Raw genomic sequence first — 24,469 nt, 5'->3', positions numbered from 1 at the left:
GTACATGAACCAGTTTAATCAAAGAGAAATAATATTCTTGGGCAAAAACGCAATGCAATGGAGCGTGATGTAAGTAAATACCTTACTTGTTACATTACTCCGTTCCATTTCTTTTGTTGCATACGACCATCTTAATAAATGGTCTCGTTGACTTATAATATCATTTGAGAGGTAGGCAGGTTTAAGTTAATAATGAACTGCGATGGACGCATACGGAGGATCCCAAACCATATACATAACCAGATTTATGAGGATCCCAAACCATATACACATTCAATGCGCTCTAGCAAACTATTATCAATTTTGTAGTCAAATATGCAAAATACCAAAGTGTTGCATCTCGAATTGGATGTTCTTTCCATTTGTTGACCAATAGCGTCCTATGTTCAGTCCTACATTCGGGGTTGATATTGATTGAAAAGATCAAATCAAATAAAAATTTCAACGCATCTACATCCTCGTTTAGGTCAATTGATTCACTTTATTTACAATTCTGGTATAATACATCGATTATACGCGATTTTGAGCATTACACTGCTTCTGATGGTAATTATCTGCTACGTGTGGTGCTATACGGTGACTCTCCACCAGCTGCTGGTTACAGTCGTACAAACATCAACATCAAATTATAAATTACCATTACGGTTCCCACGGCTTCAGAGTGTATCTTAGCTAAGCAACATGTTGTACAGAAAGTATGTTACAAAATGGACTTCGTTTAACAGGTCGGAAGAGCTTCGGATCTAATTGCACTTAGTATTACAAGAACTTATGCGGTATGCTACATAAAGGATTGATCTATGTAATTGAACCGTAGCGAAAACATCACTTCGTACACGTCCTTTGAATGCTGTTCGGCATAGTGTCGATCGCGTCGTTCAAGCCAATGACTGCATATTATATATGTTCAGCTGGTGTTGGCGTGCTGGTTGTCGCTGCTTTAGCACATAAAGACGGATTTAATCCACTGAAAAGTTTGAAATAGTATGTTATTCGGAAATCTTAACTGAAACGCTCGTTACGGTATAAGTACCTCGGTCATTCCCATGCTAATGATACCATCCTGATTCGTATCCTTCGCTTTAAATAACTCGAAAGCCATAGTTAGATGCAGGATGGCAGATATGAAGTCAGCCAGTCGAAGCGTTCCGTCCCTTCGCATGTATCTGAGGATGAAACAAAAATTAGCCACAGTCACTCCAACACGAATTCCTCAAGATATAGTACCGTAAGATCAGGATGGATATATTATCCGTGCTGAGCTGGAACCCGACATCGAACAGTGCGTCCCGCAATCGTTCCGCTTTCAGTATGCCCGATTTCTCCTTCGTGTGCATCTTGAACACTCCCCACCAGGTTTTCAGGTTGATCATGAACTTGTTGAAATCATTGAAATTTATACGGCCTCGATTCGTTTTCTGTCAAAAAATAAAAAAAAGGTGAACGTGTACGTGAAGAAGCTTGAATCATCTGGTGGTAATACTTACATCCATCAAACAAACCACCTGTCGGCAGACGTCTATACTGGCACAGCTTCGAATATAGTCATTGGGAAGGCACGCTTCGAGCAGTTCTTGTAGATCAAAGCAATTTAACGTCCTGAAACAGATTGATTATTAGTCAGTCGACTGCGGCTAGGCATTCGCAAGCTCCAGCTTTCACTTACCTCTGATCGTCTGCGAGCTGCATGAAAACTGGTTCGTACTGTGCCGTACTGCAGGCGATACCATTGTTGTTGTTATTGTTATTGGAAGGATCGATCGTTATCTTGGTGTTGGAATTGAGCAGCGGGAAAGGATCCAGCAGCAGCATGGTCTGAGTTTCGAGCAGGGCCAACCGGATCGTACTTCCCAGCACTCTCACACTGAACGATGCCTCTTCAGCTGGCTCAAAGGTGGTCGCCATGATGAGATACCGGCCAGGATCGAGCGAACATCGGTGACTAATCTGTCGCGAGTTGGTGTACTGGGAGTTGACTAAGCTTTTGTGCTTCTTGAAGAAGTTCTTCGAGAGACATCCGTTGATATTTTGCACTGGTTGGATGAAAGGAAAGAAAGATTACAACCTAGTCTAATGCATTACAATAGGCCACACGTACCACTATTTAAATTGTACACGGTAAATCCGATTACTTTCGGCTCTAGCACACTGTGTTGGTTGACTGAGATGATCACATCTTCCTTTTCGCTGAGAAACAGCTGCAGCTGTGGATTGATGTGAAACGAGTCCGGATTGTTGCGGCATCCGCCCGCCGTCACCCCACGCTTCCATGCACCCTGGTACAATCGCATCAGCCAGCGCCGGCTCTTGTCCGCCAGCTGGGGCTCATCCCTAGCCGTGTCCGAATCGAGATGGACGCACTCGAGATGCGTGAAGGTCTGTGTCATATCGAAAAAAGACATCCAGAACTCGCCCTGGTCGAGCTGCTCGATCAGACGATTCCGCTCGTTCATCGTCACGCGTTCCCAGGAGCCGGAAAACGACGACCAGTCTCCGTTAAAGCTTGAAGATTTGCTGAGCGTTTGGGCCAAAGGGTTTCGCAGCCGTACCAGCTGCACTGTGTCGCCCATGATCGTTTCGGCCTGCGAAGGTATAAAGTCATCCGTTTAGCATTATTTAGCAAATGCCACCCAAACATCGCTGCGAACACCGTACCTTATCCATCGAGCAGAGACGGTAATTAATGCCAACATGGATCCCGTTCGGCAGCGCTTCAGTTTGGTTGCGAATCTGTGTCATGGTGCCATTGTTGATCGTGCAGGTGATGATGCTGGTCGTGTCCAGGAGGTTGTGCAGCAGCGGAGGCCGTATGAGTATGTTGCTGTCCATCTTGATCGATATCGACTCGGTGATGCCTCCGGTCAGGTCGGCCAAACCGTCGAGCAGCGTGCCATACTTCAGTGCCTCGTACGATCCATGCAATCTGGAGCGAAGGAAACAAATATATATTAATAACGTTCCCCATCAATCGCGGAATCGACCAATGCATTCGCCACCTACTTTGCGTACGCTTTCTCCAGCAAACCCGGCCAGAAGGAGTTGGTGTTCTGTGCCTGCAGGAAGGCCAGCTTGCCATTTATTGTGGGCAATCGATCATCGACCAGCACCTCCAACCATTCTCCACACCACCACAGCCGAAAGCGAAACACGCCGTAGTACGGTTTGTCGAAGTTCTGATCGGCCGGGACGACGCGGTAAAACAAGCCCTTCGAAAGGTACAGTACGCCCAGGCACGACACCAACCACCGATCGCCCATCTTGCCGGGCACTATGTCGAACTGGGCGGACGCATCATTCACGAACACCGGGTTCGAGACGATCTCGTGCGGTCTTTTCCACTGGAAGGTGAACGGTGGCGTTTGGTGGTAGAAGACGGACGACTGTGTGGCCGGGAAGTCCTCGTCCTCCCATAGTACACCCTTCTGTTTGCATTCTGATTTGATGCGTTCATAAGACGAAGTCATTTTGTAGCGCCGTCGCGAACCGTTCCAGCCGGGAGGGTGTGCCGTTTGTGTGTCAGCAATGAGAATGTATCGATGGGTGCACCTCGCCCTCTGCTTATGCTTATTGGAATTCTGTACTCTTCTGTTTGTCCACCGGTATATGCTCGCTCGTCAAACAATGATAATCACTCATTTCATGGTTTTGGTGTTGCAATTCTGGAAAGAAACAAGATACACATAAAATAAGGACGGGCAAGCAGTGGCGGAATGTTGCGAAGAATAAGTTATTCAGTTGCGCACAAATAATGAGCCCACTCGTAAGGGAATCACTGTACAGAAATAAATATTGAAATAAAAATAATAAATCGATCCAAAATATCTGCAGATTGAAAATCATTCAGTATTTTTGCAGTATAAGTTAGTTTGTGTGAATATTAATACACCAGGATTTTAACGATTACCGGTTTGCGTTTCAAAGAATTTGTAGACATCATCGTAGTGGAGTAGGCGGCCGTCTAGGGCCCCGTTTGATATCGCTTATAAGAATTAGGGATAAGGATATGAGACTAGTGAAAGTGGTCTGATATTAAAAGTCTCATATTAAGAACCTCGTATTAGAGGCCTTGTCTTTATGGCCTCTTGAAAGGGACCCAGTATGATGGTCCTCTCTGAAAGTTGCTCGAGACATTAAACCCGACGTTGTCCGTGACAAAGCAAAACTTCGTTCTACACGGTAAAACTTAACAGTTCTACAAGCCTTAGTTTTAAAATTAGCTTGAGTCTTAATCTGATAGAGACCCTTAACTAAACCGAAATATTCCAAGTAGGTTGAAGTTAATTCTCCGGTCATAATGAATTGAGTCGAAGAAATCCTCTGGTCTCAACAAAAACTATACGTGACGTTGCGTCGGCTCAACAAGAACTGCAATGCCAATTTTTGCAACTAATGCTTTTAAAATTTGTATTGGATTTAACCAACAATTAATTTGTAAGCCCCTGAACGAAACGGGTGCAGGAGACATCGACAGGTGGCAGATGAGAACGTCTATCCTTGGAAGAAGTCATCAGTGCCATCAAACCGCTAAAATGTAAAAAGTCAGAAGGCAACAACGGGTTGGTGACAGAAGAAGATGGCCCGGAGAGGCTTACCGCTTTTATACGTCGATTGATTATACAGATTTGGGACTAGGAAGAACTACCAGACTAGTGGAGTCTGGGTGACATTCACCCAGCGTACATAAAGTACGACAGGCTGGACTGTGCTAACTGATCATTCCCCTTGCTACAGATATCATCGGAAGCTACCAGGCTGAATTTGGTGGAGAAAAATTGACAAGTATAAATCAAATCTTAACTCCACGGCAAGTCCTCCAGAAATGTCGGGAACACCAGATTCCGATGCACCACCTGTTTATTGACTTCAAATCGTAAGCATAAGTCTATGAGACCATCGATTGGACCGAACTATGGAACACCATGTACCAGCAGTACGCATTCCCTGGGAAGGTTCGGCTGTTGAGGGTCACGATGGACGATGAGCAGTAAGTGACATATTTTGCCTCTTAGTGGTACGTTCGGAGCCCCTTGCAGCTGTGGTTGAAGGTTTTCAGCCCTGAACAGAGATTCCTGGAAAAGTATTAGTGACCTAGCCATGTCTAATGGACTTGCTCAACTGTGAGCAAGCCAATACCAAGAGGTGGTAGATATTATTATCATTGATGAGATGTATTTTAGCTATGTTTATATGACAAATAGGATCTATTATATGTATAAGTTGAATGGCGAATATTAAATCAGCATCGATGTCTTGAGTGATTCAATATCCTCCAAGATCTCCAACCAAGTTTCACTTGAATACCACCTATTTTCACACTTTTTACCAACTTTACTTCAACTAGACGACCACCCATGTTTAAGAATTAGGAGGCCTTATCTTATTGTCCGCCACTGTACGATCAATGCCGTTCATTTAAATTTTTGAAAACATTTTAGCGTTTTTTAAAAATCGCTAAGCTAATCATAACATGCCCAATGTTCCTGCCTTGTTCACTATGTTCATAAATAATTGCAGGTCATTAAACTGGCTTAGCTCTTCACGCTTCCATTCCACGTAAACTCTGCACGGTACAACCCCTCCGAAATCTCTCCATTTAGACGTACATTATTAGAATCCCCTTAGTTGGTTTTACGTAACTAGCCAACCCCAAATGGTGGCACTCAATTAAATCCTCCTATCTACGCATCAAGCGCCACGATAAGTGACATTGTGTTTAGGCAAAGGCGTATTGTAATCGGTGATGAAGTGTCTTCGTAATCCGCGTTTTGTTTTTCCTTCTTTTCAATTCCTTCACTATCAGCACCCGGCGCATCTTTTGCAAGTGTCAACGTTCGCTGCAAAACTTCAAGCTAGGAACGGGCAGTCCCGGTTACTAATGCATTTTTGCGTGATCGTTTCTCATGGTTTCGAGTAATCCAACGAAAGTACTTGCATTGTTTGCTGTAGGTACGGGCTGGGATGGGCTTATTATGTTATTTTGTCTACAGCAAAGCGTGACGAACAGCGAACAGCCAAACAAACCCCCGCGCCACGATGTCTCTATTAGCTATTGCGTTTACGCTAACACTTCATTCACTTCCAGAAGGGAAAGCTATGAAAAATGAACCACAATCGCACAAAAATTCCATATCACTAGGAGAAACAGTTTAGCAAATTGCTTTATATACAACGTACGACGCCAAAGAAAATAGAATACTGCAAGCACTTATAACAATCTGATATCATTGCCCGCAACTCGCACAAACATGCCGTCATCTCCAGCCTAATGCAGCCTTTCGGCTTGCCGAACGTTTGGTCACACTTTTGGAAAAAGCGAAACGTAATCATGTCCAAAGCATAATTTATGATTCAACGCAGCCACCTGCCCGAACAACGGGAGCGCTCCAGCTCGCGTGTTACTCAATTAACCGTTCCGCGTTGCACAACCGCAAAGCACCACGTGCCGGGGAGCTTTCTGCGGAAGAAATCAAGCCTTCACTGTAGGCTTCAAAATGAAAAGTGTATCAGATGCGTTCGTGCGAATGGTTAAGTATGGTGAACTTAATAATAATGTTCTGAAGGCTTCAAATGTTTTAAAGTACTGAATTATTTTGAAGAACAATCGGTAAAGATATTGTTTTAAAGAAAATCCTTATATATAGATCCTACAATAGATGAGTGCCAGTTTGGCTTTATAGCAAGCGATTATGGTAAACAAAGAGACAGTTACTAATATTGAACCCTCTCGCCAACATTTATAGCACGCTTCCACCGAACCTAACGGAACCCGAGCGAAGATGCGCATAAACGCACGCGCCGGATAGTATCGTGCAGTGATGAATAGCATGCGTGTGTATTTGATTAACCTATATTTGGGTTTAAAGACAGGTTATGACTGCTGCTGATAGAGTAGAGCAACGGTCATCGGAGAGAAGCATTAATCAAGGTTAGCTACGGCCAGCCAACAACACCTGACTGGGACGTATATTCATTCGACTATGCTATAGGCCCATTTCGCTCTATATCGTTGGTAGCGATGCGTAACATTTTTGGTGGAATTTTATTAACTGTTTAAATATTTTTAGCGTTATGCTGATAGTGACTTTGGTTAAGAAGGATTTGGCAAATAAAGTATCTCTAAAAGTATAGCAAATTTACTTTATTTTTATGTAAGTACATACATAGAAATAAAGTAAATTTCTATGTATGTTACTCTGACTAAATGTTGCCATTTAGTGCTCATTTTCAACTCAATAGACCTGCCATCAACAGCTGATGGTATCGAACGATTTTTAACGAATTCTACGAGCGTCATAAAACGATATGCCTCCCAATATTCGATTCCCACCTGCAGCACGAAGCCACACGAAACGATTAACCTCGATATTATTTATTACAGTCTGGTTGGTATTGTAACGGCACAGCCAAGCGCCGGGAACTATGCTCCCATTCGACATTATGTGATTGACAATTGTTTTATAACATTGCATACAAAAGCGTGCGAGCGCGCGTGCAACACTTTTGCCGATCACGGTCGCATGCCTAGGACGTAAGAAGGAAATATAGGTCTTTGGAAAAATTAACTCAAGACAGCAGCTCAGAAGGAAGCCACTGCCTTGGTTTTATAACAGCTAATTGCTGTATTTACATTTCATCCATCGCAAGGCCGGAGAACTGTTCGCGATGTGAAGGCGTTCCGGGGGGTAACCTATTCCTAGAGCCCGTTCCTACATGTGTTCGACCGTGCATAGCTTCTGCGTGTTTTGAGATCAAGGGAAAGAACCAAACGCACCCAAGGAAGAGGAACTGTCGATGGACGGGCTGGTTGTGTAAGACCACCAGGGTGTCTGGAAGAAATCGACCATTAACACACGTAAAGCGTGCCAGTTAACCGGGGGCTAGCAGTTCGAATGGCCAGTCTTCGATGGAGCTCACCTCACTTGGCGATGGCGATAGTGTTTGTGCAAGATAGATACTTAACAGTCTAGCGTGGGTTGGAACTGATTGGAATGTGTTCTATGATGTGTGTTTGTGTGTGTGTGTGTGTGAGTGTGTGTGTGTGAGTGTGTGCGTCCACGAGCAATCGTCCTTCAAACGTAGTTAATTCGCGTTGGGGTAGATGAGTGTGTTGTGAGCATTTACTTGTGCTTGACACTCCAGTAATCGATACCGAGAAATGAAGCTAACGAGACAGGACGGCATTCTTTGGGAAAATGAGGTAATTAAAATACCTTTCAAGACTGTACTGCTGCATGATTCGGTGGCGCAAAGCGATAAATGCTGCGTTCGTACTTCAAACAGGGCAGAGCTAATGATATACGCATCGTATGACAAACGGGGAGTAATTCTATGCTGAAGTACGCCGTAAACACCTGCAGTTTCAATAGCGTGAAGAGTCAAATTGATAATCATATGTGGGTGACAATTCATCTTATGGTCAAACATAGTTTTAGGACTCTGGCCGCGCGAAATATTTCTGTCAACCATATTTGATCTTTCAGGGATATGCAAACATCATATAATGGAACTTTTGAATTACTCTGTGAAATGCTTCAACTGGCTAGTGGAGTATTGCTATCTCGTTGTGTAAAGATGCAATCATACAATCGAATGTTGGATAAATTTAGAGGATTAGTATTCTTTACTCGTCTGGGTAATTTTACACATTGACGCACAATAGAATTGGACCATCGATCGATCAATTTTTTAAATTAAAGTTTAAAATATTGGGACAACAATTCTACCATTGAACCTATTAAGACAGCGATTCTTAGTATCTTTTTGTCATTCTCTTGAAAATGCCACAGTTATTGAAAATATTGAATCACAATCTAGCTTTATGACTGACTATCTAACTACGCGGTATCATGACTAGATAAAGTTAACTAGAAATGACAGCACAGCTTTGATATAAAAAGGAAGAATTTGTTGGTACATTTAACCATTTTCCATTAACTAGCTAATTGACTAACACCTAACCAAGCCCACTTTTTAACTTTATTTACCTTGTTGTAATTCTTACTCTACTGTTGATCGTTTTTCGTACAAAAACAAATTTAATATAGAAAGTTAACATGTTGAAGAAGCTCTTGCCATTTCTTTGAAATGATTATACTTGGTACAAGATATCCAAAACAACAGTTTACAAATCAGTGGTATAATATATTCTGTTGTAATATAACAGTGGTTCTTTTTCTGTTGTCCGTCACTGTATATGGTTCAAAACCATGTAATTGCTAAAATTGACGGCTATACCGGTGGCGCTCAAGTTTTGCTCTGGACTTACACACATAGATTCATTTCAATAAGGCTCGTTGTTCAGACAACAAAACTCATCATATGCATATATTTCAAAAAGTTGTGATACTGGCCTCACGTATGGTTTGGATATCTAAAATTTGACATCGATCCGATTGGTACGCAATAAATCGTTGATATGCTTGATTCCTCTGCAACATACGTTAACCCGATTCTCTATATCTAATTTTCAAACATCAACAAGCGCGTGACATAATGACAGATGACGATATGAGTATACTTATTGTCCAAATATTGACATTGTTTCGTTGAAGACAGTTTGGCCTTACGGGACCAACGATGGCTGGCATTATTTCATTTCATTTCACAATCCGCCAACATATACCAGCCACCACCACACAGCGATCATGAGGAAATGCGATGTTTGTGTACCATTAGTAAACAGTAATCATTCAATCATACAAACGTATTAACTTAAACTCTCACCTATCACACACATTTGCATCACCTTTCTGTAATGAAGGACTCTGAGGGACATGGTGACGGTCGATTAGAGTTGTGTTTCAGAGAAACGTGCGTAAGTGACATCTGAACGGCAAGTAGTGTTTTCCGTTTTTTTTTTTTATGAAGCCATTGCAATCAATAGTTCTTACGGTGTGATGTCAGTGACGAAGGATAAGATATGATCGTTTTTTAATAGAGTATCTCAAATACTACTGTCGACTATATCAAATCTGAGATTGAGGTAGATGTAATTGGTCCAAATGAGGTATCCCGTCAAGCCACCCCAAAGTTAGTTGAGCTATTATGTATAAAACTTCAGTATGATTTTGAAAAGCCATGCTACAGCCATGAAATTTGACGGGTGTGATTAGTTTTGATGCTGTTTTCCTCAAGGCTAAACCACCAAATGGCAAAAAACTGTAACATATGTTATGAACGCACTGTGTTCACTCAAACATCTTATCCAAAAACGATACCGCGATAAACTCACATACCCATGCGAGAGCACCAGCATCCACTGCACTGAAGATGGCGGTGAAAGTGAAATCTTGATGTGATCAACTTTTCCAAACCCTGTTCCTGATTCGTACGGCACAAGACAGAGAGATACGCTGGTGTGCCGCAGAACGAGACAATCGTCGTCGGTATTTGATTTTCCTTATACGAATGCCGAGTGACGAAATGTGTAGCGTTTAGCTGTTTGGGCTTCAGGTTTGCTGTGCCGATTTCTCTTAGCATCCTCCCGGCGATGGAATCTCGCAGTGATTTAGCTTTCGCTTTCGGCCAATCCGCCGCACAATCCTGGCACACGCCCTCCAGACAAGCTCAGGTGCAGGCGGAGGTTGTGAAAGTTTCGTGGAACTTGATTCAAACATGTGACTTGATCGAACCGAAATAAACTAAGATTTACCCCCGGGGCGATCCTACATTGTATGGGGCAGTTGCTAAAAATGGCAATGATCAGCTCAACAATCAATACCATCTTGTAAAAATCATGATCATGATCGCCGTAGCACTTGATGACGTTGTGACTTAAAAAGAAGTATCTGTGTAGAACGATAACTTATTTGATATTTCCTCCCAAGCGGTTGCTCACTAATACTCCAACAGATGGCAACACAGATACTTGAGCGTGTATGTAGATATGCACAGCATTTTGTGTGCTGTGTGTTATCTTCATGCTTCCGCAAGCTTTGCTGCATCAGCTACACGGACTAGCCGTCTGCTTCTCGAGACGGTTAGCTATTTTAATCGTCACTGCCGTATGGCAAGCAAACCAGGTGAACAGGGTACGATTATTAATGTGTGTAAAAAACAGCATCCCCAAAGGAAATGGGACGGGAAATATCGGGAACAAGTGGTATATTATAACTGTTTTCCTTTTTTGCTACATCACTGCCTTCGGGCGATGCCTGCGATGCTCTGGCATGAAACAGCCTCACAGACGGAGTACGAGCAACAGAGCGCGTACGTTCTTATGACGATCGCTCGGTGGAAGTGGTTCGGGAAACATCTCACCGGAGCCGGGAAGACCCGCGCTTTGTTTATATTAGGTTTTTGCGCTATCATATTTTAGTTGTTCCCCTTGTTCTCACCATAAGCACCCCATAAGCGTACACGAATGCGCACTCCGTGTACTTCTATCATCAGGTGCAAAAGAGGATCGCTTTTTTGTTGTTGATGATGGTTTCCAAAACACTGCTAGAAGGAAAACGATGTAGCTTCACGAAACGACTTCAGAACACTGGTACTGGAACAACGTTTTTATTGAAGCGGAGATGTGCAAAGTGGAAAACAAAGCATTAATTAAGCTGATTAATGAAAACAGTACCACAACCACAAGCCAATAAAGCCTCTTGTTTTTGCATACGCATAAACGGATTGGTTGTCTAAGCAAAGTGGGTTGAAACAAATGAACATTTTCGTTTAAAATATATTCTAAAATCTTCTTAACAATATTTGTGTAAATTGTAGAATTACGTATTCAGGATTATTTTTGCTTTTGAGTTTTCGTCGAGAATCTTTGAGGCACTCTATTATTTTTAAATATGTATCATACAGGGGTTTTCAGTTGATTAGGCAATAGCATCCATTTTTATGGCCGGCTTCTTAGATGGAATGGCAAACGAAGCTAGTTGATATGGAAACGGCTTCGCATGACAGAGAAATCAAATACCTTTAATTGTAATGTCCTCAGATGATATTTTCATAGTAGCCGTTGATATTGCACGCACTTACCCGAGCGCTGAAAGGGTGTGTACAATATCAACGGCCATTTGTTTGCCATTCCATCTAAGAAGCCTGCCATTAAAACGGATGCTTTTGCCTTATCAACTGAAAAACCCTGTAAAAGGTAAAAACTTGTTTTTAGCCCTCGAATCTACAAACTTATCGCATAAGCTTTTGACTGATTGATTTTCAAACAGAAAAAAAAAACAAAAAAACTAATGAAGAACGATTGAAATATTTACTACGATTTATATTTAATGAAAAATGTTACTTGCGATAAAAAAAGTACAACTAATGCTCTCAATAGGATATTTTAATTTTCGATTTACCAGCGTTTCGTTCACGAGACATAAACTTGTTGACAGATTTTTCTGTTAAATTTTGAGTTTGCGCTCAAGTTAACGCTTCGTGTGCCCCGGCTATAAGAACACAAAAAAAATGTATGTTACATCGATTTTTTTTCTGTGAGAAATCTGAATAAAAGGAATTTTTGAAGGCAAATATCCAGCATTTTTAAGTGCCTCACATTCTGTGCTATTTTTGTTGCGAATTAAGTGCTCAAATACTTAAACAATGCTGTTCAGAGTCTTGAAATCTCGCGCGACGTTGAATCGCGTCCGGATCGATCCTGTTAGGAATTGAATTCCTGAATTATATCCGAGTTTTTTTGTCATAAGTTTACTGTGTATCAAGATTTTCTATTTTTTCACGAATTTCATCGATTAATGTTGGTGACTGTATGGCCCTATATGGGACGCTCTGTTGCTCCATTGCTTTATATTTAAATGTAAAATAACTTTGTTTTTAACCACGTGTCTAAAATTTTTGTTTCTAATATCCCAATCATATCCTATCCTGTTTCTTATTATCTAATACTCTAATAGACAACATGAAACCATAACTTTGCATGTAGCGGATTCGGCACTAACAAAAGAGGTTTTAAAAGGTAGCACATTTAAATTTGTTCAATAATTTATTCATTTATTTACATACTTAGTCCTAGCGATAAGAGTTGCATTGAAACAAAATCTATGCTTTGAGACTATGAGACCTGGATTTGAACATGAGAGATGGAGTTTTACTAGAATGTACCAGTTGAACGTTATTAATTATTGAAAGTCTTTCACACTGCAAGCTAGGTATCAAATCCTATCCGGACCGCTGGGGTCCTACACCTAAGACTGATTATTCAGGTACAGGTAAATTCAGTTAATGGAACCTTCAAAGGCAGGCCAAAGCCTCATGGAATGATAAAGTTAAAAAGCCGGACAATAACATAGCTAGACATGCAGTTCAATAACCTGCAAATGTATAAATGTCGAAATTTAATTTCCAAACTTTAAGCTACAAATCTTATGTTATCAAATGCTAGCTCTTCAAATGCCAACTTCTTTATTACCACAGAGAATACTGATGAAAGCCCTAAGTTTGGTAATTGTCATTTACATGCCATGCACGCAGTTCCTACCCATATTGGAAAGATTTCTAAATATTGTCACTGACGATGGAGGGAGGGGACGATAATTAATTCTAGCTTGACAAATTCCGCAGTTGAAAAAAGGTTCGATTCAACATTGCTTCACGATGACTAAGTTCCCAGCTTATGCACCATTAAAATGAGGCTAACGAGAAGTGTTTGTTGTTTCAGAATAACATTATTCAGCAATATTGTTGAGGAAAAGTTGGTTGAAAACCAAATACTACTTAAAAAAGATAACCGTAATACGCAACACAAGCCAACATCCACATCCAACACGTGGTAATGTTAAATTTTCCGATGATAAGCTCAAACCTGTGCAGTTTAGACAATAAAATTTAGACCAATAAATCTCACTATTTTAAAGTGATAGTAGCAAGCAACAAGAAGCTAAATTATCATTCAATCCTCCCAAAGCAAAAGTTTTCCATGCTGGCTGCACAAAACAAAAGATAATAAACTTGTTCACATTTTTTGCAGAGAATAGACAAACTTTTCCCTACTTAATAATCACACACACACGAGGCTGGCAAGAAAACAATTAATAAGCGGTCTGTCTCGCCAACATTCACTCCCTAACATTTGCTACCGTACAATTGAAAGCACCGAACGCATAGAGGGAAAAAGAAAGCCAAACACACTCGGTTGGGGAGGTTGGGGAGGAATAAAAACAACCGATGTACAATGGCATATGACATTCGAAGTTTATGGTCAGCTTAAGCCATTAATATGCGACAAGATCATGCCCTCGTGTCTGTCTGTGTGTGAGCTAGAGTAGAGGGAGAGAAATCTATCTTCGCCACCTCTTTCTCGGCCTTTTCAACGGACACACTGATGTGTTGTGAGTTTGAGAGAAGTGAAAATACGTTCATTTGGAGTTTTGAAAACAAAAACCGAAAGAGTGAACCTCTGAAAGAAAATGTGAACACGGGAGAAGATTCATTAATGCTGCCACCACCTACTACACTGTCTTGAGTGGTAAGGTAAACGACTATTTCGGAGTCACAGCGATGCAAGTGAAAGCCTACCTGCAACGGTGACGAATTTCAAGGTTGTGCACATGTTACCGACGAACTTTCTGTAGGTGCGTGACTCTATTTTCCGTGGAGAACAAACGAGCGTAAGATTTGAATTTCTACACAAAAAAGGCTCAGTAGGTAGTATTGCTCTCACTCGTAGTTTAGCTCTGCCTTCACTGATAACTTCTGTCTCTCAAAGTAGCTCTATCCTTATTTTGGAATTCTGCTTCACTAGTAAATACTGGGCATTTCTTCCCTCAGTAGGTAGCCCAACCTTCAATAGGTAGCTTAACCCTCAATGGATAACTTTACCCTTCACAAAGTGCATCTGCGTTTATTGTACAGCTCTGCGCTCGTTAGGTACCTCGGAGCTCTCAGTGTAGCTCTATTCTCATGATGAAGTTCTTAACTCATTAAGTAGCTCTATTTTTACCTTGAATCCTACCTTCGAAGCATTGGGCTAAATTTCTACAAACGTCTACAAACCGAAGTTCTGCTCTCCCTTTGAAGCCCCGTTCTCACTAGGTAGTCTCACCACCTCATTACGTAGATCATCTTTATTTTGAAGTTTTGCTTTCACTTAGAGGCTCTGTTCTCATAATGAACTTCTACTGGGTATCTCTGCCTTTAGTAAGTACATCTGCCGGCACTTTGTAGCTCACTCGCTAGGTGCTCACTAGGTAGCACTATCCTCACTAGAAAGATCGGCCCTTACTTCGAAACACTGACCTAGCGTTAAAACTTCTATGACATAATTGTGCCCGAAACTCAGAACCCCTGCTCCCTTCCTTTGTAGCCCTGCTCTCACTAGTTAGCTCTACCTAGCTCTGACCTCACACAATATCAGCATCATCAGCTCATCGAACACAGTGAGCATCGATCTATCGGCCAAAACTCCCTCCCCCAGAAAGTAGCAACACTCGATATGGTTATACCTCATGATGTATAAAAAACTTTACTTTGATTATTGTTTTATTTGTAGGAACGTCACCGCATCGGTACTATCAGTCATTCATGCATTCATTTTCATTGTAAAACATATCCTAGTTTTGCACTACATTTCGCCAACTCGTTTCTATCCTCAAAATATATCAAGCCTTCTGCAACACGAAGCAACTGTGCAAGTAGCTCCAGAAAGCCTCAAACCACTGCTGGAAGGCAACGGGATCGGGGTTGGCAAAATCAGAAACACGTTCCGAAAGGTGAGTAATGCCACCAGCACCAGCACGTCCACTTTCCATGTAAGGAATGTTTGAATGCTCGCGTTACCAGTTGACCGGTGCACGGAACTGAAGCATGTAGGTGTCCTGTAGACTGCGTGTGTGTGTGTGTTGATCCGTCGGTCACAGTTTTCTGAGTGGTAACGAGACTGGTTTGCCCACTCGCTACCTGGTGTAGCGACCTACCTGGTGCACCTGGCAATTTTGCATATGCTGCTACCGCCGATTACAGGTCTGTACGCATCGTACAATTGGAAGGTTGACGTAAGATCTTTTTCCTTTGACCGTGGGAGTTGAGCGTGGCGCAGTGTAAACAGCCAGAACGATCACTTATTGTAAATGTTTCAATATTCCGACGGATGTTAAGCAATGCAGAGGGCTATAGCTAATTTAGCAGCCACCGAATCATCTTAGAACAGCTGGCAGCTCGACTCTTTAAATGTGTTCCAAATTGGTTGAGCAGTGTTAAACATCGTTATTATTATGATGCTTCCCAATGTTGGAAATTAATGGGTTTTGGCAAACGCATTGCATCACGCTCGGCCTCCGACGGCCTGGGACCATCTTCTCGTTCAGATCGCGTTGGACAAACAAACACCCTGTTACCAAACTGTGGCCGCTTCTTTGCATTCCATCAAAGAGCATTATTTCATCGCAAGCTTTCAGTTTGCCTGCGGACGCGGGCGGAATTCTCAAGTGAGCTACGACGGTTGCATAAATTGCACGCAAAGCTACTACCACGCCTGCTCCGACGTTAGCATAGAAAATGAAAACAATGCAATGAAGCATGTATGAAGATGCCGCCCGCTACCCAGCAGTAAGTAAAAGTGGCACCCTGCTAGTGATCACGGGACTGCTGAACAGTGGGCTGTAGAATTAAGTAGCTTAAATTATGGTCACCTGCTTTGATAAAAAATTGTGGCCGGGTGTCATTTTTCCGCCGAAACGTTCCAGCTTAAGCAATCCTGCAGCGGCCAATTTCTCACAATTCAAAGCAATGTCTTAGTTGGAGTTTCGTAATGTTTAAAGCAAAATATAAATAATCCCTCGATGAGAGCACACGCTGTGTGGTACAATAAATTGGGGAAAGATTTCAATGAGGCGGCAAGAAACGAACCGTGGCCGAATGATGTTCAGTTTCGTTCTATTTGACTATTTGCAAACGCACTCGCTGCGGTTCAACTTTCTAAAGCAACCTTTTTGTCCCAATCTTTACATGCATAATAATTGCCACCAACCAAAATTCAAGTACGATTCTGTGGACACTCTTTTTGCCACAAGTCGCGAGACGGAAAGTTCAATGACATCCCGCGTTTGACGATTTGTAATCGCGAGCCATGGGCACCCATGGCCAACGAGTATCGAGTACGAGCGTGGGGCCGTTTCGAATACTCGTCGCCAACGTTCTTTTCGGGGCATGTTGACGTGGACGAGATGGAGATTTTGCATTCGGTGGTTCAGTGCTTTACGTTTGACTATATTTTACGCTTTTACGTGCGCACGTACTGTGTATGTGCGCACGCTTTTAGAGGAAGTCTGGTATTGTTTGTAGTGTGCTGTTGAGTTCTTCTCTTTCATTCTTTACCCTTGTCTTCTACCAAGAGACATCACGTAAGTTGTATGTTCGTATCGCTTCATTTGTTTTTAAAATTGATCGTGATCGTTGATAGATTGAAATATTTAAACACGCTTCTATATGTGTCAGCCAGCATGTCTTAAGTTCAGAGCCGAACGGCACAGTTGAAACCCGTGAAAACTACCTTCAAAGGAGCTAAGGCACGAACGCCATCGATTCAACCACCGCCAATTTTGCAGCCATTTTTTGACCACCCTAGCAAATTCACCTATTTTACCGATCACTTTTTGGAAACGCACAAAGAAAGACTTTACGATGGGATCCCGTGGCTATGCTCGGTACGGCGATCATAATTAACTTCGGCCGTTTTGTGTACCTGTGATGCTCAGCACAACTGTCGCAAGGGTGTTTAATGGGGTGCTATTGAGCAGCTGTGAATCATGTAACGAAAGGAACATTCGCAGCACTGTCTTTGAAAATGGAAATACCACGGGAAGGCTTAAACCTCGCAAAGTTATATAGGTGAAAAGTTGTATTTCTAAGAAAGAAAGAAAAACAGAGCAGAATTCTTAAAGTACTAAGAAGTATTTTGGAAGTGGTGAAGTGAAAGGAGATTCCTATGGACCATCCAGCAACACCAAAGTGGAACTAGTTACAAAATTCACACAGGGCGACAGTAGGCAGTGAGCTTGTCCGGTGCCGAATCGAGGCCGTTATCGATACATACGCCGACTATTTCCAATGAGGCGAATAAAGAGTATAGTAAGCTACTCTTCGAACATGAAAAGTGTTATAATAATTTGTCTCAATTATTATCCTTCCTTTTCTCCCAAGAAACTGTCAAATTTAGCAAGCAAACCCAGTGTCTGTTAATAATTATGCTCTTTCCACTATGAATTGATAAAACCATTTTTGATATTACTGATTATGGAAGACAAAAACTCAAGTTATATTGAAACAAAAACACAAAAAACCCCGAGTGACATTAGGTGAAACAAAACTGGTTTTGCTCGGAAGGGTTGTATTAGCCTTTACCATCGTAGAATTCATTACACCCTTGCGATGTAACGAACAGAATGCAGGAAAACGCACTTAATGAAACGAACCAACGAACGAACGAAACAAGACCACCGGGCTTGGTTTCTAGCTGTTTTGCTACATTTCCAAGTGTACGTACGATCGGTCGAGATACTTCACAGATAATTTATCCGTTAGCTGCTCAGACAAAACGGTAAAATGCCTCAGCTGCATGAGGTTGCAGCATTCACTCACACATAAATTCACTCACACACATACAAAGACACCGTAATCGTACACTTACTAGCTACAACCATAAGCATAAAGTCGAAGATCGGTAAACAATGGTTGTGAAGAAACATTTTACTTAAACCACGACCCCAAAACCCTTCCCATGAAACTCACAAAAAGTGCACTGCACTGCATATTTTAGGCAAACTGCAGTCCTAAATCTTGATTGCGATGCAACATTTCATCTCGCAACATGAGCTTAACTGTGGACCATAATCAATTTTTAAAAGTACTCTCACTCAACTGGTCGTAGAGTGCCTCGGGTTGGCCAAGACTCGATCGATCGATCGTTGAGAATCCGAAATGTTGAGCCTTCGCTTGCACTTGTTGCTGTACGACACACACACACGAACTACACATTTCCACCCGTTTTTTGGCAAGAGGATCGAACCTTACCGCGAGAGGTTCGAAAGCCGGCAACCTACATGCGGAACACGGCACCCAAAATATACTATGAAATATTAATGTGTGATTTCCAATCTGTTGCTGCTGCTGCTGTGCCGAGCGACCAGAAAGGTAACGACCCGCAAAGCGTGAAAGTATGCGCGATGCACGATGGTGAGCTGAATTTCACTTCACCTCGGGCCACCGATGACGCTGCGCGGGATGGCAGTGGGAATATGGCTACACTCGGCACACATGCACGCTGTCGTTTGTACACTCGCGCATCGCGCATTCTACCTGATAGCGATCGTAGGCACCATTGGTGGCTGGCCCCCAAGTGCATTGTATGTATTTTTGGTTATTTTATCTGCACACGATGCAGCTTTTCACACGATGATCATTGCTCTAAAATTGGTTACTGGTGAGTACGTCACGAAAACATTCACTTCCACACGACAACACAACCTCCAACATGGACAACGTCACTGTGAACGCACATTTTACTCTTCGACCCCGTCGAGCGTTCGTCGCTTGCCCTCCGTCACAGCTCTTTCGATCGCGAACTGGTTTTTGGGAGAGAAAATTTCCTTCCGTCAGTGGCACTGAGGGCGTACGGTCGAGTTCACGGCACTACCCGAGAATTGCGGCGAGAATCCACACGCCATGTACACATGCAAAAAAGGGCACTTGCGGGACTTTTAATTACACACTGCCTGAAACACGCACCAGCACACCCTTAAGCCGTTAACGAGCGTACTACGACGCGTTGAATGGCGCTTCGATTTGCGTTTACCTTTCGCGCAGTACGGCTAGTTTGCATGGAATTGCTGCTGTTGTTCGTAAACTTTTACGCACGGGGGTGTATTCCAGAACACGGTAACCATGCCCCAACACAATCCAGGGCCAGGGTCAACCAATGTTGCAGGGAGGTATCCGCGGATATATGTATGTATGTCGAACGCACCGAAACCACAAACGACGTTAACGTTCGCGCGACTACGCCCGACGAGGAATTTCGATCAACTGGCCGTACTCTCTCGCTCTCCCATCGCCAACACCGATCGTGGCGCAACAGGCGCATACGCAATCGGATATTTGCTCTCGCGCAGTTGGCTTTGTTTTACCGCCTTCACTTTTTTTAGGGGGCTGAATGCTGCTGGCTACCTCCACCCGGAGAATCACGCTCCAGAGATTGTGCGGACGTTGCTGTTTGTGATTTGTGCGAGAAAAGGTATCGAAATTTGTAGTGTAAGAAAATGTGGAGATTCTTTCCTCTCAGTAAGCTAATAGATGTGAAATTTAATGAAATTATGTGTTGATGTATTTTGTTATCAGGCCGTCCTTGATATACAAAAAAATTACCATGTCATGCAGTGGCATTTGGAGACAGCGTCACTGCTGGTGCAAAATGCGCGGCAAACTTGCTACACTGTTACAGTGCTCGCTGATCCAGCTCTATTCTCACAGAACTGCCTTGACTTGGTTGGTTTTGGATTCGAGCGTTGGGACTCGCTGTTGGGAGATTTCTGGACGGTCCCATTGTCCCTGAGCTGTTATATTTTCTGCGCTACAAAGATTATCAGGATTGTTTTTTTTTTTTTACCTTATCCAACTAGTACCCGACTAATTGGCTTTATTGAAAGGCTTCAGATGATAATGATGATGATGATCGCGATGATGATGATGATTATGATGATGATGATGATGATAATGATAATCCCATCTGTGACCCCTACAATGAATTGACATTGTCGTTTTACCTTGTGATATAAATTTAATTCATTTTATTCTTACGAACGTATTACGTTTACATTTATTGAAAAATAGAAGAGTAAAAATACATAAAAATGAATAAAAACCGATAATAGTTAACAGTAGAAAAATTTAAAAACTGCTTGCTCTAATGTACCCCGAACATAATTTTTAAACCCAGATGCTAAACTCTAATCGACAACTTGCTGCGGCATATTATTGTCCCACTGAACTCCTTTTAGGAGCTTGATGTTGCAGGCCACTTCCGAGCGTTTTCTCTCCGTGTGGGATAATGACGTAAGTTCCCTAGATGCGCAGTAAGTTTAAGAAGTATATAAATTAAATGCATGAAAAAAAGAAATCTCAATATGTTGAATGTCTTCAGCATAATTTCGCTAGTATATTTTATTGGTCTTGCTAAAGCACTTTACTTATGACGAGTGTTTTGGGTAATGTGGTAAATTATATTTAAATACTTTATAAAAAACACTACTAACACTTACCGCAAGTAGCTCACCAAACATATAACTTTATCGTGACAATGTTTCTTTCTTAGCTATCATAATTTTGGCGGCTAAATGGCTGGTCATTATTAAGTGCATCTTTTAATACAATAATCCCGTTCTTCTTTTCCTTGGTTAAACGACCTGTGATGATCATGGCCGAAAGCATAGCCCTCACTACGGGGAAATAGTCCGAATGGGACTAGAGCCCCAGTCTTACTGCTGCATTACAGCAATAATATAAATATAATTATCTTTATATGAAATAATTGAGGTTTAAAATTATAATGCTTAACACTGGACAAATTTCGGGACCCGTGATATTGTTCAGACCGACCTTTTTCATTTATTCTATACTAATATTCTGAACTTTCCAACCGTTGATATGGACGTATAGATGGTGTCAGTTCGAAAGCATTAGGGGGATACGCGCTCATTGAGCTTATACTCTCTTTTGCTCTCTGCATTGATCAAGCGAATTTTATGCTGTGCTCCAACCGTATAATAGCTCTCTCTCATTTTCTCTCACCGAAGTATGTGCTTTCTTATGATCGTGTACCAATGCCTCTCAGCTATGTTATGGAGCCTTCGAATTTCTACTAAACCTGATCTGCTTTTCTGCTGCTCTCCTGCTCGTGAAGGTGTGTAATAATGAAAAAGTAACAGCTTTAGCCAAATCGCACGTAAACGTAGTGCGTGGTTCGAGCAAGTGTAGTATTAAAACCTAAAACACGTGCTTTACACTATTTGTATTACACTTCATATTGCTACTAGAATAATAGAAAATGTATGTTTTTAATGTTAATAAAGTTTTGGGATTTCATATTTACACTCCCGAGCATAGCATACAGCTCAATGGCCTTAGGCTACTTTCATATCATGTTGGGGAGCGCAATAAAGTACTCTCTGCGTGGGGATGCGTGTTTCGTGTGTGCGTCCATGCTGTGTGCGCGAATGTCTGTGTGCGTGCGTGGATTTATAGCGGAATTTTTGTCTGTTTCTTGATGTTTATTTGCGCCACCACCGCCAGCTTCGGGCCAGGTTTGGACACACTCCATGCTCCATGACGTACCATGCTGAAGAGAGTGGAAGCTCTCTCAGCTTGAGTGTTTTTTCCTTCTTTTTGTCACTAATTTTTCGAATCTGACCCGTCTTGTACACATTCTTTTAAAGCATCTTCAACACCTGCCCGGAGCCGGTATCTTCAGTGGCCAATATTTTCTAGCCACTTCCTCCTTGAAAGCAGTAATACCGGTATGGCGGGGAAGGGGGCAGCAAAATGTGATACGGCAAAGCAAAAAAATAGAAAAACACCAACAACTCCACACACGAGAAAGCCGTGTCTGTGACAGTAGTGCCATCAATATCGTGCCGGTTATTATCGTCGTCCCAGTTCCATCGTACTGTACATCGTTTTTGCATCAGCTTGGCGTATCAAGGCCAATGTTAAAGTTGACTCGGATCGTTGACTGGAGATGGTAAAATCATGGAAATTATTATATTTTATTGGTTATATTAATGTTTATTGACAATCTTATCTTTGTCTTTTGGCGTGTAAGTCCATAAAAATACTAATTAAAAAAAGTGCGGCATCCAGTTCCAGTAGCTAGCATATACATAGCATATAAACAATCCTATCAGTCAGTTCGGTGTAGAACGCAAAAATGGTTTCCGAACTTGTCTCACGATCGGAGAAAAATAATATGATATGGGTCATACTACTCACTATTGACGCACATGCGTGAACATCAACCCTTCTCTTGACCCATTACCTAGACAGTCTGACTGACGACTTCTTTCACTCCGACGTGGGATTTCGGTAGTTATCAGTCGTTGGAATCAGATTTGAACTCGTTCCTCCCGTGTAGGAACTCAGGACAGTTGACAGTTACAACAGTACAACTATTATAGCTAGAACACACGATCACACCAAGTAAACCGTTCTTGATCGTAAGTGATCGTTACAAATGAAGTCATAAGACTGATGGTTCAATTTCGTTGCAATTCAGAATTGCTTTAAGCACTCACTCACAAAAAAAAACTTGTCACCGATTCCTGTCTGCTTTCGGGCGTGGCGTGGCCACGTTTCTAGTGCAATCCTAACAAGGCGAATGGTAAATTGGAAAATCGTGTCACTCCCTTATTTTCCACTGCGCTCGTTTTGATTGAAACCAACAGAACCGGTACCCGAAACCCTGCATGCATATCTCAACTCATCATTGCACGTGAACGTGAATATAAAGTTAGTCACCGATTGTGGTGTGCCGGCCCGGGCACTTCAGCCGAAATAAGAAATGCGTACCCATTTATGGAAGAAGATCGATGGAGCTGGCGGGAAGCGTCTCACCGACAGGTGGTACCCATGGAGGGATAACAATGGTGGTCGATTTGTAGTAGTAGGCATGTGATTGATTCGAGGTGTCGCGTCGAAAGGGAAGCGTATCGTAGTGATTGTTAAATCCTGTTTTATTGGAGGGTGGTTGTCAGGAATGTCGAAAATGAAAGTTCCTCTTTCACACATTTAAATATTGCCCGAAACTTTCTAAAAATCTTTCAAAAGCTTTTCTGGTAAATGTATGGTACCATGGCATGATGTATAGAGGAAGATAAATCATGTTTCCGGGTAGGTAAAATTACACAAAGTGCAAATGGATCACTAAATCAATCGTCGTATTAACAATTTTAGAATTTCAGTTGAGTTTTTATCTTAACTGGTCACCACACTAGGATACGAATTATTAGATAGCTAAAGGTGTGCCAAAAACACATAAAAGCATAAAATAGCGAAGGGTTACGTAGCTCATCCTAAATATCATCGCTAATCAAGGATATCGTGACGCTGGCATGTGGAATGAATGTATTCACAACACTGGACATAATAAGATTTTTTGGAACAAGCAATCATATATGGGCTGTCCGGTGGCGATAGCGACACCGATCTTCACACGCCAAGACCGAGGTTCAAATCCGGACCGCCTCCCCGTACGTAGGGCCCCATATGTGTGGATCCATTGGGCTGACCATGAATCGAGAAGGACACCGAGCCACCCAGCCAGTAAAGTCCGTTTAAGCCATCCACGTGGACAGAGAAGGCATGATAGGCTCTAGTTAAAAGGGGTGACGGTCTTGATGGGTGCATCATAAAGCCTAGGATATTGGATTGACAAACGACGACGCTAGACTGTGAGCAGGATCGAAGAATGCTTCGACAAGTCCAAGAACGCGATGCAGTTACAGCACCGATAAATAAGTTAATATTA

At 42.2% G+C, this 24,469-nt stretch overlaps 1 protein-coding gene across 6 annotated transcripts; it reads right to left on the bottom strand.

The window, feature by feature from the left end:
- Window positions 1-455: 455 nt before the first annotated feature.
- Window positions 456-19,999, bottom strand: LOC118508016 (calpain-C). Of its 6 annotated transcripts, none has more exons than XM_036047401.1 (9): window positions 19,748-19,999; window positions 3,001-3,659; window positions 2,656-2,923; window positions 2,099-2,582; window positions 1,667-2,033; window positions 1,488-1,599; window positions 1,228-1,418; window positions 1,034-1,166; window positions 456-967 (listed from the first exon to the last, which is right to left on the bottom strand). In XM_036047401.1, the coding sequence occupies exons 2-9, from the start codon at window positions 3,462-3,464 to the stop codon at window positions 941-943; spliced, it is 2,046 nt and encodes a 681-aa protein (XP_035903294.1). In that variant the 5' UTR covers window positions 3,465-3,659; window positions 19,748-19,999; the 3' UTR covers window positions 456-940. The 6 variants fall into 6 exon arrangements, with proteins under 6 accessions (XP_035903294.1, XP_035903296.1, XP_035903298.1 ...); XM_036047403.1 differs by having other exon boundaries at window positions 459-967; window positions 19,919-19,938; XM_036047405.1 differs by lacking the exon at window positions 19,748-19,999 and adding an exon at window positions 19,452-19,711 and having other exon boundaries at window positions 459-967.
- Between the last annotated feature and the right edge of the window lie 4,470 nt (window positions 20,000-24,469).

The sequence above is a fragment of the Anopheles stephensi genome, chromosome 2 (assembly GCF_013141755.1).
Source record: "Anopheles stephensi strain Indian chromosome 2, UCI_ANSTEP_V1.0, whole genome shotgun sequence".
In the NCBI taxonomy this organism is placed as follows: Eukaryota; Metazoa; Arthropoda; class Insecta; order Diptera; family Culicidae; genus Anopheles; species Anopheles stephensi.
This window is presented reverse-complemented; position numbering and strand designations above follow the sequence as displayed.